Source organism: Spinacia oleracea, chromosome 3 (assembly GCF_020520425.1).
Source record: "Spinacia oleracea cultivar Varoflay chromosome 3, BTI_SOV_V1, whole genome shotgun sequence".
Taxonomy (NCBI): domain Eukaryota; kingdom Viridiplantae; phylum Streptophyta; class Magnoliopsida; order Caryophyllales; family Amaranthaceae; genus Spinacia; species Spinacia oleracea.
This window is the reverse complement of record NC_079489.1, coordinates 148,289,830-148,305,627: the sequence shown is the minus strand read 5'-3', so window position 1 is coordinate 148,305,627 and position 15,798 is coordinate 148,289,830. Positions and strand designations below refer to the sequence as shown.

The window sequence follows — 15,798 nt, the reverse complement described above, 5'->3', positions numbered from 1 at the left end:
AGACTAGGAAAGCAATACTACTCCCACTCAACTTCTTGTATATACAAGATTCCTCTTCATTTCTGAGGAAGCCAAAAGATTTGACTGCCTCATCAAATCTGAGGTTCCAACTCCGGGATGCTTGCTTAAGCCCATAAATGGACTTCTTAAGCTTGCAAACTTTTCTTGGACTGTTTGGATCTTCAAAACCTTGTGGTTGTGTCATGTACACATCCTCTTTCAAGAACCCATTCAAGAAAGCGGTTTTGACGTCCATCTGCCAGATCTCATAGTCATGAAAGGCAGCAATCGCAAGAATTATCCTAATGGATTTTAGCATGGCTACTGGTGAGAAGGTTTCATCATAGTCAATACCATGAATTTGTCTAAAACCTTTTGCCACTAGTCTTGCCTTAAAGACATCAATGTTTCCATCTTTGTCCTTTTTCAGTTTGAAAATCCATTTGCAACCTATGGGTTTAACCTATCAGGCAAAGCAACCAAGTCCCATACTTGATTTTCAAACATCGAATCCATTTCGAATCTCATGGCTTCAAGCCATTTCTCGGAGTCTTGACTCGTCAAAGCATTTGTGTAGCTAGTAGGTTCCTCATGTTCTAAAATCTCTATTTCAGAACTTTCAGTCAAAAGGAAATCAATATATCTCTTTGACGGAATGACGGTCCTACTAGACCTACGTTGGGGAACAATAGGAGAAGTTTCCACCTCATTAGGTTGAGGGACTTCGCATGGATTATCTCCAAGTGGGACGGTAGAAGGCGCATGAATGGAATGCACCGCCTCCTGAGCATTTTCATGCTGGGTCGTCTCTGACGAGGTGTGAACCTCATCCATTTGTTGCTCATCTCGAATTTCTTCGAGATATACATTACTCCCACTTGTTTTTCTGGAAATAAACTCCTTTTCCAGAAAGACACCATCGCGAGCAACAAACACTTTGTTTTCGCTTTGGTTGTAGAAGTAGTATCCCTTAGTCTGTTTTGGGTAACCCACAAAACACTTATCGGACTTGGGTGAAAGCTTATCAGAAAGTAAACGTTTTACATAAACTTCACAACCCCATGTCCTTAGAAAAGACAATTTTGGAACTTTTCCAGTCCACATCTCATATGGCGTCTTTTCTACTGCTTTGGACGGAGCTCTGTTGAGTGTGAATGCCGCTGTTTCAAGCGCAAATCCCCAAAATGAGGCAGGAAGGTTAGCAAGACTCATCATGGACCGAACCATATCTAATAAAGTTCGATTCCTTGTTTTGGAAACCCCATTCAACTGTGGTGTCCCTGGTGGAGTCAATTGCGAAAGTATTCCACAATGTTTCAAATGATCACCAAACTCTTGAGATAAATATTCACCACCACGATCGGATCGCAATGCTTTAATTTTCTTTCCAAGTTGGTTTTGTACTTCATTTTGGAATTCCTTGAACTTTTCAAAGGATTCCGACTTATTCCGCATGAGGTAAACATATCCAAATCTGCTCACATCATCAGTAAAAGTAATGAAATACCCGTACCCTCCCCTAGCCAAAGTACTCATAGGTCCGCACACATCAGTATGCATGAGGGCTAAAAGATCATTGGCCCTTTCACTTGAGCCTGTGAAAGGAGACTTTGTCATTTTCCCCATTAAGCAAAACTCACATACTTCAAATGATTCAAAATCAAATGATTTGAGAATTCCATCCTTATGAAGTTTCTCTATGCGCTTTGAGCTTATGTGGCCTAATCGACAATGCCATAGGTAAGTAAGGTTCAAATCATTTGGTTTGTGTTTCTTGTTTTCTATGTGATAGATATGGTTTTGTAAGTCTAGTACATACAAACCATTTGATAATTTAGCAGAGACATAGAACATACCATTCAAATATGCTGAACAACAATTATTCATAATTTGAAATGAAAAACCTTCCGAATCCAAAATCGGAATAGAAATTATGTTCTTGGTAATAACTGGAACGTAATAACAATTATAAAGTTCTAATATTAAACCAGAAGGCAAGCGTAAACTATAATCTCCTACAGCTAAAGCAGCAACTCTTGCTCCATTGCCTACTCGGAGATCCACTTCGCCTTTGCTCAAGCTCCTACTTCTTTTAAGTCCCTGCACATTACCAATAATGTGAGATCCACAAGCGGTATCAAATACCCAAGAAGTAGTTGTAGCTAAATTAACTTCTATGGCATTGATACTCTTGAACTGCTTACCTCTCTTGACCATTAGAACATCCTTATGTTCAGGTTCACCAGGTAAGTTCCCCTCGTCCTGAACCATCATACTATGCAACCTCCCTAATCTAGCATTCTTCTGAAACAAAGTTTTCAGTTGCTGGATTATTGTGTAGGCATCCAGACCATCAAAACGCTTTTGATACTCTGGTTCCATGCAAGCAAGCATCAAACATGTTACTTGCAGAGAGTTATCCTGGAGAGTTTGTTTAGCTCGACATTGAGCTTCAGTAGCATTTTCTGGCAGGGGTTCAAGAGGGAGTGGATTTTCAAGAACACTTTCTTTTCCTTCCGCTCTGAGAACAATTCTTATAGCCTTTTCCCATTGTAGGAAGTTGTGTGCATTCAGTTTGTTTTCAATTAGAGGGCACAAGTTAAAAGTAGAGTTGTTGTTTGCACCAGACATGATAACTACAATAAAATGGTAAAGCAAGATTCAATATAATGTTTATCAAAAGCAGCAATTAAACAAATTTAATTAACTACTACCCTTTATTCAAAATTAGAAGTCCCCATTGAATAAAGATTTAACCAAGATCCCCTCCCACTATAATCAAACGGACTTTGGCCCTGCTACTTTAATTTATAGTACTTGAGGTAAGTAAACATTTTACTAATTATAACTAATTATAACTCTTGGTAGACAGGTTAACAACTCTTTGTATTTTCCTATCTCTTAGCTTCAAAACCCAAAATTTTGTTTTTTGATAGTTTTGTTGAGTTAAACCAAATATTAACATGTAAGTTTCAAAAACCTACCCTACTATCCCCGGAATTATAAGCAACACCCTGCTTTGGCAGAACCTATTACTCATGATCTAAGGCTTTATAGGTGTTGTATGGAAAAGCACATAAACTCAATATTATTTGGGACCTAAGTTTACTATGTTGGTTAATTAAAAGTGAACACATTGCTTTAAATAACCACATACATAAACTCAATAAGCATTTTAAGGCAATATAAAATGCATAAAAATAAATGTGATCCTAGTATGGCCCCTAAAAAATAAGCTCAAATCTTCTTGGGTTCCTGTTCATCTTTCTTGGATCTCCATCTTTGAATTTCTGATTGAACCTTCTTCCTCCATCGAGCTCATAATACGAACTTTATAATCTAATTTAAGCTTTTAAATTAAATTACAACAATACAGAACGATGCGCAGATCGTATTTCAAACTTTACAAGAATACAAAACGATACGCAGATCGTATTTTCTATCCTATTTTGGGCCATACTAGTCACTTGCCTGTAACAAAATATCATATATATTCCATACACGCATATAATATCAAACAATATTAAACACAAATTATTTACTTATTAACTGTTAATAAGCAAATAATATTTCCAAAATGATTATAAAAACTTAAACAATTTAAGTTTAAAATTATTTAGGGAACTTTATTATTTTAATTCAATTACTATTTAAATATGGCTAGAATAATCTCATTAATCTAGAATTTGCATTCATTGAAAATTACGAATTATGCTCAAATAGAAAATCTGATTTTCCAATTTAAAATAAAAATCAAATTACTCAAACCTTTTGGAAATTAATTTTTATTTTTCCAACTTCCAAAACTGATTTAAATGAGCTGATATATTCGGACCTTGAAATTCTTTTAATTCAAGTTGTCAAACTGATTTTTAAATTCCCTTTTATTTTATCTCATTTATTTATTTTTATTTAAAAAAAAGAACAAAAAAAAAAAGGATAGCAGGATTGCAGTAGCATTCAAAACAACAGAAGCATGACCAATAAGCTTCCACGAAGCTTCACCTAACATCGCCAGCAATAAACTTTCTCCGGCCATTTTGCGGCTGAAGAGCCCATCCATGGTCGACCACAACCACCAGCTTAAGCCGGCAGCCAAGCCGACCTTCTAGCCAGGCCGCAACTGTTAACCAGCCGCAACCTCAGCAGGTCGCAACAGCAGCCAGGCACAACGGCGACGTCAATACGCCGCCTCGCCCACCGCCCGTACGCCGCCCATTCTTCTGCCGGAAGTCCGCCCTAGTTCACCCTTCACCGTGGCTCCACCGTCGCAGGTGGTGCCACCCAACCATGGTGGGCAATTTTATTTAAATTGTGCAACAATTGTCAATTTAAATTAATCTTTATCCAACCTTTGTTTAAAGATTAAAAATTTTAATTAGGGTCTTATATCCGAAAATTATGCTTGAAATTCGAATAAATCAACAAACCTTAAACTGAATTTTAGGGTTGTTACTAATTAGATTTCAATTTATAATCTTATTAAAAATTTAAATCTAACAATAATTCAAAATCTAAGGCATAATTATCTAATTGTATTCAAAAAATTCAGAAAAATAACAATTATTTTCCGAAAAATTCGAAATAAATTACCAGGCTGATCTATTGAATTTTCTTAACAAATAAAATCAAAAATTTTAATTGTTATCCTTAAATTTTATGATTAATCGAATTAAACATAAAAATTAACCAAATTCAATGATTAATATACAAAATATCCGAAAAATAGTTAAAAAATTACCAAAAAATTTCGGCTATTGTATAAAAATTAAGGGATAATTAGTAGATTTATTTAACAAATTAAAAATCAAATCTTTAACTGTTAACAAATTATTTCCATGATTAATCTTATTAACCAATAAATAATTTAAAATCTATCGAAATTAATTTTAAAAAATCCGAAAAATTTTGTGTGATATTAACTGTTAATATCGGACTTAGGTTAAAATTTTCGGAATTTTATAAATTTATTTTGAGCAAAAATTAAATAAATCACGATTTAATAATTCCAATCAATTAATATCATATATTAATTTTGCAAATTCAAGCCATAAATAAATCTTCCCTTAATTGAATCAAAATAATAATGTTGCATACAATCATGATCATAAAATATTATGCAAGAGGCTAAAACTGATACCACTGTAGGAACAGATAGATGCATAAAGCGGAATTTCAGGAAACAATTTCCTAACATCTATCACAGGATGTCATGCATAACAATAGTATAGATCAGATTAAGTCGAAAGAATAATCACCTTTGCAGCGTGTTCTCCCGTTCGTATGCAAGCTTCGAAGATCTTAGAGCCCCACTTGTTGCTCCTCTACTTAGTCCACAAGCACCAATTGAATCCCACGTATGCTAGTACGGAAGAGAACGATCACGATCTGTCTCTTGCTTTGTTTGGGATGAACGGCGTTTCAGAGAAATAAGAATTAGGGTTTTTTATGTTTTCCCTTTTGTCAGATATCTTGAATGAACGTCGTTCCTGAATCCCTGACATTATAACTATTATAATGTTTAGGGCTTTTAAGTTAACACAAAGCCCAACCATATTTCTCTTAGCAGGCCGGTTGCCATAGGACCTTTTGGGCCCATTCCAATTAGTGCTTATATGTGTGACCTTATAGGATTAATATATTTTAGTTGTAGGTCCAATCAATATTGTCCTACTAATCACATTTATTCTCTAGCAAGCAAATATGATTACTAAAATAATTAATTTATTATCTTCATCATTAATTCCTATTTATATTTAGTAATTGCCGGAAATGTCTAAGGACATAATTCCTCAGTGTTCACTTGCATGGATTCTTCACCCCAGTCTAGGTGTGAAAGAACATATATCTCAAAGCTATAGTTAGAATCTTAGAAACTTTTCATATTATGCGTTCATCTGCATGGATTCTTCACCCGGAACTATGTGTCAAAGGCTGTATTTCTTCAAAAGATCTAGTGAGGCAAGTCTTGTCGACACTAATAGTTGATCTCTAACCTGCTTTGCCTCTGTTGTACTTTCTCTCTGCACAACATTGTTAAACATGGTATCTCGTGGTCTGAACTGGTAGTGTACCATTATAAGATAAAAAGTTGATGAATTCCAATCATTTTTGTTTACTTTAAATTGCAGGTCATGCTTATTCTGCCTTGGGAAGAAAAGGTGATGCTGTGTTATACTGGAAGCAAGGTTATGACGTTGCTCTTAATCAGTCTGCAGATTTGAAACAATTGTTAGAATTGGAAGAGCTTCTTGTAAAGGAAAACACAAACGGAAGTAATCAAGAAGAGCATAGTAATGGGTCATCTGCACCATTAACTGTGTTAGAACGACATAGTATATGTGAAATTGAAACTGCAAAGGATCCTAATAAGTTAAGGGTTGACTCTGAAATCAGCAGTGAGTCAGACCATGTGTCTGAGGTTCAAAGCAAATTGGTTCCTGAATGTCATCGGCAAAATGGGCCAGTGGAAAAGATAAAGGAAACGAAGAAATTTGACAGCAAGCCTAATGGTACTTATAAAAAATTGAGCAGTGAGTTGGAATCACTCAACAAACCTAGTGAAGAACCACGCAATAAAGTTAATACATCTAAGGTTTCCAACAAGTTGAATAATAAGAATTCTGAAGAATTTGAGGGTAGTGATGCTGTTAAGAAGAACCAGAAAGTTTGTGTTGCTAGGATTTCAAAAACGAAGTCTATAAGCCTAGACTTTCGATTATCAAGAGGGATAGCAGAGGTATGTTTTTACCCCTCCATTTGTGTGCAGTTATTATTTCCTAATTGTTTCTCAAATGGAGGGCTCCTGTGCTATATATAAAGTTTGTATGTATTTTTTATTTCCTAATTGTTTAAAAGTCACAAAATACTACGTACATACTAACAAAATATTATCAAAGAAAGTTTGTATGCATCAGAAATCTACGGTCTAAATTTTCCACTTTTAACATCTGTACAAAATTTATAAATGTCAACATTTTTATATTCCAAATATAACTCTTCATATTTTATAATACGGATTTTTCATGAAATCCCCCTGAGGTTTGCTTTAATGCACAAAATACCCCTAAACTTTCCAGAATGCATCAAACACCCCCCGAGGTTTTAAAAAATAACACAAAATGCCCTTAATGAGCATTTTCCGTCCATTCGGTTAAGTCACCGTTAACATTACCTCTAATTATTATTATTTTCCTATTTTTTTTCTTTTTATTTATTTTCCTAATTTTTTTCTTTATTATTTACTTTGTTAATCTCTCTCTCCCCATGGTAGTCTCCTGCTCTTTCCTTTTCTTCTTCTTCTATGGCTCATCTACCATCTCCAATCCTCCACCAAATTTATTTTTTCTCTTCCTTGCCATCATATCATCATAATCCCATAATCCTCAAAAACCAAGCCACCAAAACCACCACCCAGAACCACCAAATCCACAACCACCCCAAGCCCCCTCTCTCCCCCACGCATCATTCTCGAAGTCTCGAATCTCGATCAATTCCTTTCTAGAACACAAAACCCAAATTGATTATCGGGTTTTGCAATTCACTGATCAATTTCAAATGGGTCGACTCCCAATCGACTCAAATGTGGGTTTCTTAGCTTGAGTCACTGCCAATCGCCGCCCAATTTCAAATGGGTCGCTGCACCGCACCACAGATCTACGGTTGGAGAAGACGAAAAAGAGTTGGAAGTGAAACTAATTTGTCACAGATCTACGGTTATAGAACATCATTGTGGGCCGAAAATCTGGGTTGTAAACTCACCATTGTTGCAGCTTGAGGAGAGAGAAGATGGGTTTTTTTTTTTGGGAGGGATGAAGGAATCGAAGGAAAGTGACGGCAAATGGTGGGATGACGGAATTGAAGGAAAATGGTGGGTTTTTTTGACGGGGTGAAGGAGAAGAAGATGATGATGGTGATTAGGGACGATGATGGTTAAGAACAAGAAGAAAATGATGATGATGACTGATGCGTGAAGGGAAAAAGAAAAGCCCAAACAAAATTTTGGATTTTAAAAAAAAAAATAGTATTAATTATTTTTTTGAGGGTTTAATTAATATAATTAAGTGTTAATATTAGGATTAGTTGAGAAATGGATGAGTAAGGGCACAAAAGTAATTTCACGCTAATAGAGACTTAACGGATTGGACGGAAAATGCTCATTAAGGGCATTTTGTGTTACTTTTTAAAACATCGGGGGTGTTTGGTGCATTCTGGAAAGTTTAGGGGTATTTGGTGCATTAAAGCAAACCTCAGGGGCGTTTCATGAAAAATCTGTTTATAATAAGATAAAATAACTTTGTGGTAAAAAAACACTCAACACATATAAGGAAATGAAGAGTTCGATGGTCAGCGCAAGTGGAGTCGAACCCCTGAGCTTTGCGCCAAAAGCATTCAGCTTTACTTCTTTCCACCATCTGAGCTATACTCATTTTGTGTATTGGTTTTGTGCTGCATTTTATTTATACTAGTTATTAATTCAGATTTTGGGCCCCAAAAAATTGGGGGTCCCGTGCTATTGAGCGGCCCTGATTATATAAGCATGCCATTGAATTGGTGATTAGTTGCAAAATGGTTTTAATGTTTGAGCGATTGATCAATAGTAGGACTGTTGAGTTTATCTCTTGTACCCCCTCCGTTTTTTTGTTATATGACTTATATCCACTTATTGTGGATTCTTGTTTTTCCGAGTGGGAGTAAGAAAAAGGTAGGTGAAGTAAGAGAGAGGTAGTAAAAAGATGGGATAGTGTCAGAAAAAAGTGAATAAGTAGGTGAGAGTGAGTGGAAATGTGTAAATATTATGTGGAAAAAGTGCGATTTACAAAAATAGAACAAAGTAGAAGTGGGTACATAAAAAAACATCCCTTAATTGAAATTGGATGTATAAGAAGAAACAGGGGGACTATAGTCATGTGATTATCATTATTTCTGTGTTGTTTGTCCCCAAAAAGTTGTAGTTATTTTAATGCATTTTGTGCATGTTAATTATCATACCTTTTTACGGGGCATTTCCTTAGACCTTAGATCTTAGTTATTAGTAACTTACACTTTCACTTTTTGTTTAAGTAAATTTTTCGTTGTTAAGATAAGAGTAAAGTTACAATTGCAAATCATAGATTGCAACGAGATATTGGTGGCATTTGGTGTTACGAAATACAAATTACTAACTACACTTTCCAAATTTGTTATAAGTTCTTTATGGACTAAAATGATATCATATCATGTTTCAACTACCGTTTTACATATGTCTGATATTTCTGATTATGTGGCATTGAAAGTAAGGAAAAGTTTTTTTAGCGACCAGTATTTGAAACACAAAAAATTGAGGTGATTTTATTTTCTTCAAGATACACCTTTACCTTTTTAATTTCTTCAAGATACACCTTAATTTTTTATTTCTTCAAGACACACCTTTAATAACATGGCTTGAGGACACTTGTAAACAATGGGGCGAAGCTCACTATGTGAAGTTTCACTGAGGGGATGATCGTTGGGCGTTTCTTAGTTACACCTAGGAAAATAAGTTTTATGAAGACCAGCTTATATTTTGTTAAATTCAATTCAAGGGTTTCATCAGTTATTTTGGACTTCACTCGTTAGCTCAATATTCTTGCAGGTTAATGAGGGAAGGTACACATATGCTATATCAATTTTTGATCAAGTAAGAAGTTATCTCTATTGTCTTTCCATTGTTGTATTTTCCCTAGGAAAGGGGTTACTCCTGCTGTAATTTTGTCTATGTCTACTTGATTTTTTTCCCTGCTGCAGATACTGAAAGAGGATCCAAATTATCCAGAGGCATTGATTGGAAGAGGGACAGCGTATGTTTTCCAACGAGAACTTGATGCAGCAATTGCTGATTTTACCAAGGTATTGATCAGATTACCGCAGTCTGTGAACCTTTGAGCTCTCGGCTCTCGCTTACATGTGCTATATTAAATATTTGTTTAGGCTATTGATACAAATCCATCTGCTGGTGAGGCATGGAAACGCAGAGGACAAGCTCGAGCTGCTTTAGGAGACTCTGCTGGGGTAAGATAAAGTGCAGTGTTCTGGTGAATGGTGGTTTCAGTTAATTTTTTGTTGGGTATAAGGATCAAAGTTTGACCTTTGATCCCGGAAAAAGGAAGTCCAAGACTTCAGTTTCTTATAGATTTTAATTAGATACACATTAATGTGACAGTGTGAAACAGAGGATTAAAAAACACTGAAATTGTTGTGATGATTTAGGTTTGTAGTTTTTCACTTTTTTGTTTTTTTTGAGTTCAGTGCTAGAATTATCGTTTCTTTGATCGGTTAAAATTGCTTACCTTAGGACATAAAGGATAGGAATTCCTTGCATGGAATCAGTCCTTTTTTAAGATCAAGTTGCAATCCTGCTCAACTTTCTTAACAGCAATGGCAATTTTAGTAGTAAATGTTGGAGTATCTAATTGGCACAAGTCTTGAGAATTGCACGTCTAAAGATGTCATGACTTGTACAAAATATTTAGGAGTAAATTGGCAGGGTTTACTTTGCCTTTTGCACTCTAGCTTTAGTATAAACAGCTAGGTAAAGAGTGCTAGCCTATGCAATCAAGACAATAGTTCACTTTGAGATTGCTGTTCCTGTCCTGGAAATAAGCTTTCTAGTTTCTCTTAGGAGCTTGTTGAATCCATTGGAGGCTTCATAGGTCTACCATCTTTATAGTTAATGCCCTAGTATTCTCTTGCGTAACTACTCCGTAATTACTAGTGTTGTTTCTTTCCTCCAACGTTCTAATCACTTTCTTCTGCGCTGTTTGCGGATGAGACTTTGTGGCCTCTTTTTGAGGAGCGGAGGATTTTCCCCTTACCTTGCTAGTCATGTTTTTTAGGTTATGTGCTAGGGTTGTGGTCTTTTGGGGGAAGAAACAAACAAAAGTCCACTTGCAGTGCTATTTTGTGACACGCTTGTTTAAAATGGAAAAAAACTTACTTTGGGAGTTTTAATCGTCTTCCCGCGATTGTGATGCAGAAAAAGTTGTATAATTTTCTCTATAATTGGATGTTTAGTCAGAAAGTTTTCCCTTGTTTGTCCTTGACCAAGGCAGCAATGGATTGAGAGACTCTTTTCTGTTGAATATATCCGTATGATGCTGATGCTTGGAATGCCATGCAATTCCACTGATGCTTGTATTGTTTTATTTTGAAAAGTTTCTTAATAATACTTTGATTGCGAAAATTTCATTTTCCATCTGTTTTATGAAGAATAATATTTTGTCTAGTGGTATACGGGTATGCAGTTGATATAGATCGAATCTTTACTACTGCCAGAGAGTCAATTGTTTTTAAGAGATCTACCGTGAATTGTTTCATGTTATCTCAGACTAAATTATCAGGCTGGTTAAATGTACATACTGCTCAAGTTAGTCTGCTCTTATAAATCATATCCATGTAACCAACTCTATAATCCAGGCTATTGGTGACTTGTCTAAGGCATTGGAGTTTGAGCCCAATTCTGCTGACATACTGCACGAGAGGGGTAAGTTAGTAAAACTCTTTTTAATACAGTTGCTTCTTGTCTCTTTTGCTTTTTTTCCCTTCCTTATCTTTCTCATACCTTCATACTTTGTCGTTGTTTTAGGCCCTTGTGGGAGAGTTAACAGTACTTTAAGAGTAGGGAGCAACCTTACCTTTCTCAGTTACAGTTTTCGACACCATCTTTCCTGTCCTTTAGGGTTTCAATTTTGTATCATTCTATTTTCATGGTATATCTAAGGGCGGCCTAGAAGCAAGGGTTAGAATTGAAAATGATGTTTGAATTGATGGTTTCGTATGAACAATCCATTTTTCAACTTCAAGAGGCTGTTGCTGTTTACTACATTTTCCTGACAATTGAATTTTAAAGGAAGTGTCACCATTTACCAATTATTATGTAAAATAATGTTGATGTAAAATAGGCTATCAGTGTATTCTCGTTGACTCGCCACTTCAAAATAAGGCATATTAGCTTCTTTTTTTTTTTTGTTTCAAAAGATAAGTCGTTTCACACTATGATATTGCTATCAATGGCATATTTCATTCTACATTATAAAGATGCAATAAACAAAAATTAATCTAGTTTCAATCCATGGATGAGTTACTTGAATGCATTATATTTTAAATGGAGTAGTTGATAACAACCAACTAGGTGCAATTGTTGATTGTCTTATTTATACTTCGTATATGGTAGTTTGTTCTTGACCTTATTGTCTTATCTGCAAGGCTGCTATGCAAAATGTATGCTAAAGTTGGAATTGAATTTTAATATTTATTTAAGTGAAGCTTCAGAATAACACAGCTCTTGTTTTACACATGTGGACGGCAGTAGGCTCCTGTTTTATTTCAGAAAGTAGTTTAACTTGGGAGTATATGCTTCAATATTTTTGTTTTATATAATGCATTCTAATTGGAAAACGTTGAAGCATAGTGATTTCAATGTCCACAGCTCCTGATAATAATATAAAAGCCTTATCTTCATTTTCTAATTAATATTCCCCCCTCCCCAAACAAAGTCCATCACGGGCCTCATGTCTATGAGTTCTTAGCTAGGTGCTAGAGTTTGGAACTTTGGACTGCCGGTTCTTAGATCTTGCTGGTGATTTCTTTTTCCCACTGTTGCGAGGAGAATTTTCTATTGCAGGTTCCTTTTGGTTGGAAGCTTAGTATTCGAAGTATTGGAGATTACTGTACACGTGAACCTTTACAACTTAATTACTTACCTGTAATAAAAAAAAGTCGCGTTATTGTTCATATGAAAATTACATTGCAGGATGATGTGCAATTATAATGTTGCTGATTCTAACTAAGTGTCTAAGTGTATCGATGATATTTTAACTTCTTGTGAGCTGTTCAATGCTTAGAATTAAAATACTCACTGTTTCCAGTAGGCAGTCTCTGATCTATCTTTACGGTTGATATTTAGGTATCGTTTATTTTAAGTTCAAGGATTTTGGTGCATCTGTGAAAGACCTTTCTACTTGTGTTAAATTTGACAGAGACAAAAAATCTGCATACACTTATTTGGTGAGTTTTTCCCATTCTGACATGTGGATTTTGGATCACAAGAAAGTATATGCTTGTCCGACTCTGTTCTCCCCTCTGTGACTGACTTAAGTATCATCTCATTAGGGTCTGTCCTTCTCATCGATTGGTGAGTACAAGAAAGCAGAGGAGTCACATTTGAAGGCGCTCCAATTTGACTGTGATTTTCTTGAGGCGTGGACTCATCTAACCCAGGTAACGTGGATTAACTTTCCACTAACATTCTACATCCTTCTTTAGTGAATTTGCTGCTTAAGTCGAGTTCCTTGCTGTGTAAATTGGAGAATCCTCTTAACTGGTCATGTTCCTGTGTCAATACATCCAGAATTTTGAGAAGTGACACCAATTACTGTCTCTTTGTGTCATGGTGCAACATCAGATAGTCTTTACTCTTACCATATTACATGGTTTCAGCTAATAAGTTGGTCATCAACGGTTATTTTATTGAAAATTGACGTGATGGGATGGGACTCATGGGAGGCATTGCGGTATTTTATATTGAGATAGATTTTGGGGCCCTAACTTTTAAGTAATGGGGAAGAGAAAGTTATCTCAATATTTGTGGGACCTTTTTAAACTGGAAGTGTTACAAGTATACTGGGACGCATATATATTTTTATAAATATATACTATAATATTTTGTTATTTTAAATTTTTTTTCCTGGTTTTGGATGTTGCAGCAAGGGTGCATGAAATTCTTAACTAGATTGGTGATCTCAGTTTTCAAGAGGCACTGATTATTTTATTTATAAATTTGTAACTCTGCAAGTACAACTCCTCGATCTTTTGATTGATTTTAGAATACAATGTTTATTGCCTACAATCTTTACGGTGATCTCAGTTTTCAAGAGGCACTGATTATTTTAGTTACATGTTTGGATTGTCCTGAATGACTTACCATCTAGATATTTGTTGTGTCTTCATAGGGGGACTAAATTATACTGGAGTATGAAATGAATTAGTCGTGATTGGTTTAGTAATTCGTAATTATTCGTGCTTGTAGCTTTATCAAGATTTGGCAAACACATCTAAGGCTTTTGAATGCCTCACACGAGCTCTAGAGATTGATGGAAGGTAAAGTGTTAATATTTCTTTTTGTTGTCATATATCCATTCTTTTGAGTTGTTAAATAATTCTCCTTGCATTCTGGTCTAAACTAGGTATGCGAAAGCATATTACTTGCGAGGACTGCTTCATCATGGAATGGGAGACCACAGGTATGGCCTTATTAACAATTACATTAGTTAAAGGTTTTTGGGTGTTTATGGTACAGGAAGAGGAAACCTCTTCTGTAATTGCTGATTATCAACAGAGGGAGAGGGAGAGAGAGAGAGAGTTTAGGATTGGTTCCACAACACAAGGAAGTCGGAAATGTATAATTTATGGATAGTCAAAGACTGATAATATTTATGTGTGAAATCCCTTAGTTCTCACATAATATAAAGAACGGATTTTTCATGAAATGCCCCTGAGGTTTGACTTAATGCACCAAATACCCCTAAACTTTCCAGAATGCACCAAATACCCCCGAGGTTTGAAAAAATAACACAAAATACCCTTAATGAGCATTTTCCGTCCATTCCGTTATGTCTCCGTTAACATTAAATTTTAACCATTAATTAAAGCAATTAACCCCCCCAAAAAAAAATCAATTAACCCCAAAATAAATCAATTATCCCCAAAAAAAATAAAATCAATTAACCCTTCTTCTTCCCTTCTATTCGCCACCTTCACAATTCCAACACCCGCAATTCGCCAAGAAACTCAACTTCTACTCCCCTCCAAAAATGAATGATTAGTGGAGAAGTATATAATTAATCCAACACCCAAAACCTACATAAGTTCATATGGAAAATTGGACCCATTAATGGAGGTGTACCTTTCTATTTTGTTGTTCAAACACCTGCCGACTTCCCAGATATTAAGCGTTAATTTCTCGAATTTGGAAGTTTTCGTCGCTAATTGACGGAAATGTATACGATCTGTTTGTTTCTTTGACAAAATTCGTGCTTGCTTTATCGATTTTGTGTGATTGTTGATAATTTTGTGTGTTTTTTGGATTTTTGGGTCTTAATCTGGGTGAATTTTTTCTGGGTTTTGGGAGAAAGAGGAGAGACAAGGAAGGGCAATGGCGTTGTTTTGGTAGCTGGGCGGCGATTTCCATGGCAGAGGGAAGAAGGAACATGGACGGTGGTAGCTGGGTGCTCTTTTCTCTCTCCTCCCAGGCTCCCAGCCAAGCTCCACCGCCACTACCCTCTCTCCTCTCAGCCATGTTTTTCGTCGTACGTATGCAGTCCACCCACAGCCACCACCGCCCAACAATCCCGGTGGCTATGGGTGGATTGTGTCCCGGTGGTGCACCAAGGAAGGAGATCGAGAGGTGGGCTTCGTTCCAGGCAGAAAGGGGGGAGCAATGTTGGCTTCCAAATCATCATCTTAGCCTACAACGAAGCAATTAATGGTGGCGGAAGAGAAGAAAAAGAAGATGATAATGATGATGAATTGATGATTGATGGCGTGAAAGAAGAGAGTAGTATAAGTGAAAGAAAGCCCAAAGTTTTGATTTTTTTAAAAAATAATAGTTAATTAAATTTTTTTAGTTTTAATTGATATAATTAAGTGTTAATATTAGGATTAGTAGAGAAAATGGTTGAGAAAGGGCAAAAAAGTAAATTCACGCTAACGGAGACTTAACGGAATGGACGGAAAATGCTCATTAAGGGTATTTTGTGTTATTTTTTAAAACCTCGGGGGTAT

At 35.8% G+C, this 15,798-nt stretch overlaps 1 protein-coding gene across 1 annotated transcript in view; it reads left to right on the top strand.

Moving 5' to 3' along the window:
* The window catches only part of LOC110776769 (suppressor of RPS4-RLD 1), a 37,702-nt gene that overhangs the window by 9,867 nt on the left and 12,037 nt on the right, over positions 1-15,798 (top strand). The window contains exons 3-11 of the mRNA XM_056840905.1: positions 6,132-6,739; positions 9,614-9,658; positions 9,766-9,867; positions 9,949-10,029; positions 11,434-11,500; positions 12,923-13,023; positions 13,129-13,236; positions 14,045-14,115; positions 14,202-14,258. Of these exons, the coding sequence (XP_056696883.1) occupies positions 6,132-6,739; positions 9,614-9,658; positions 9,766-9,867; positions 9,949-10,029; positions 11,434-11,500; positions 12,923-13,023; positions 13,129-13,236; positions 14,045-14,115; positions 14,202-14,258 (1,240 nt within the window). The remainder of the gene's footprint in view (positions 1-6,131; positions 6,740-9,613; positions 9,659-9,765; positions 9,868-9,948; positions 10,030-11,433; positions 11,501-12,922; positions 13,024-13,128; positions 13,237-14,044; positions 14,116-14,201; positions 14,259-15,798) is intronic.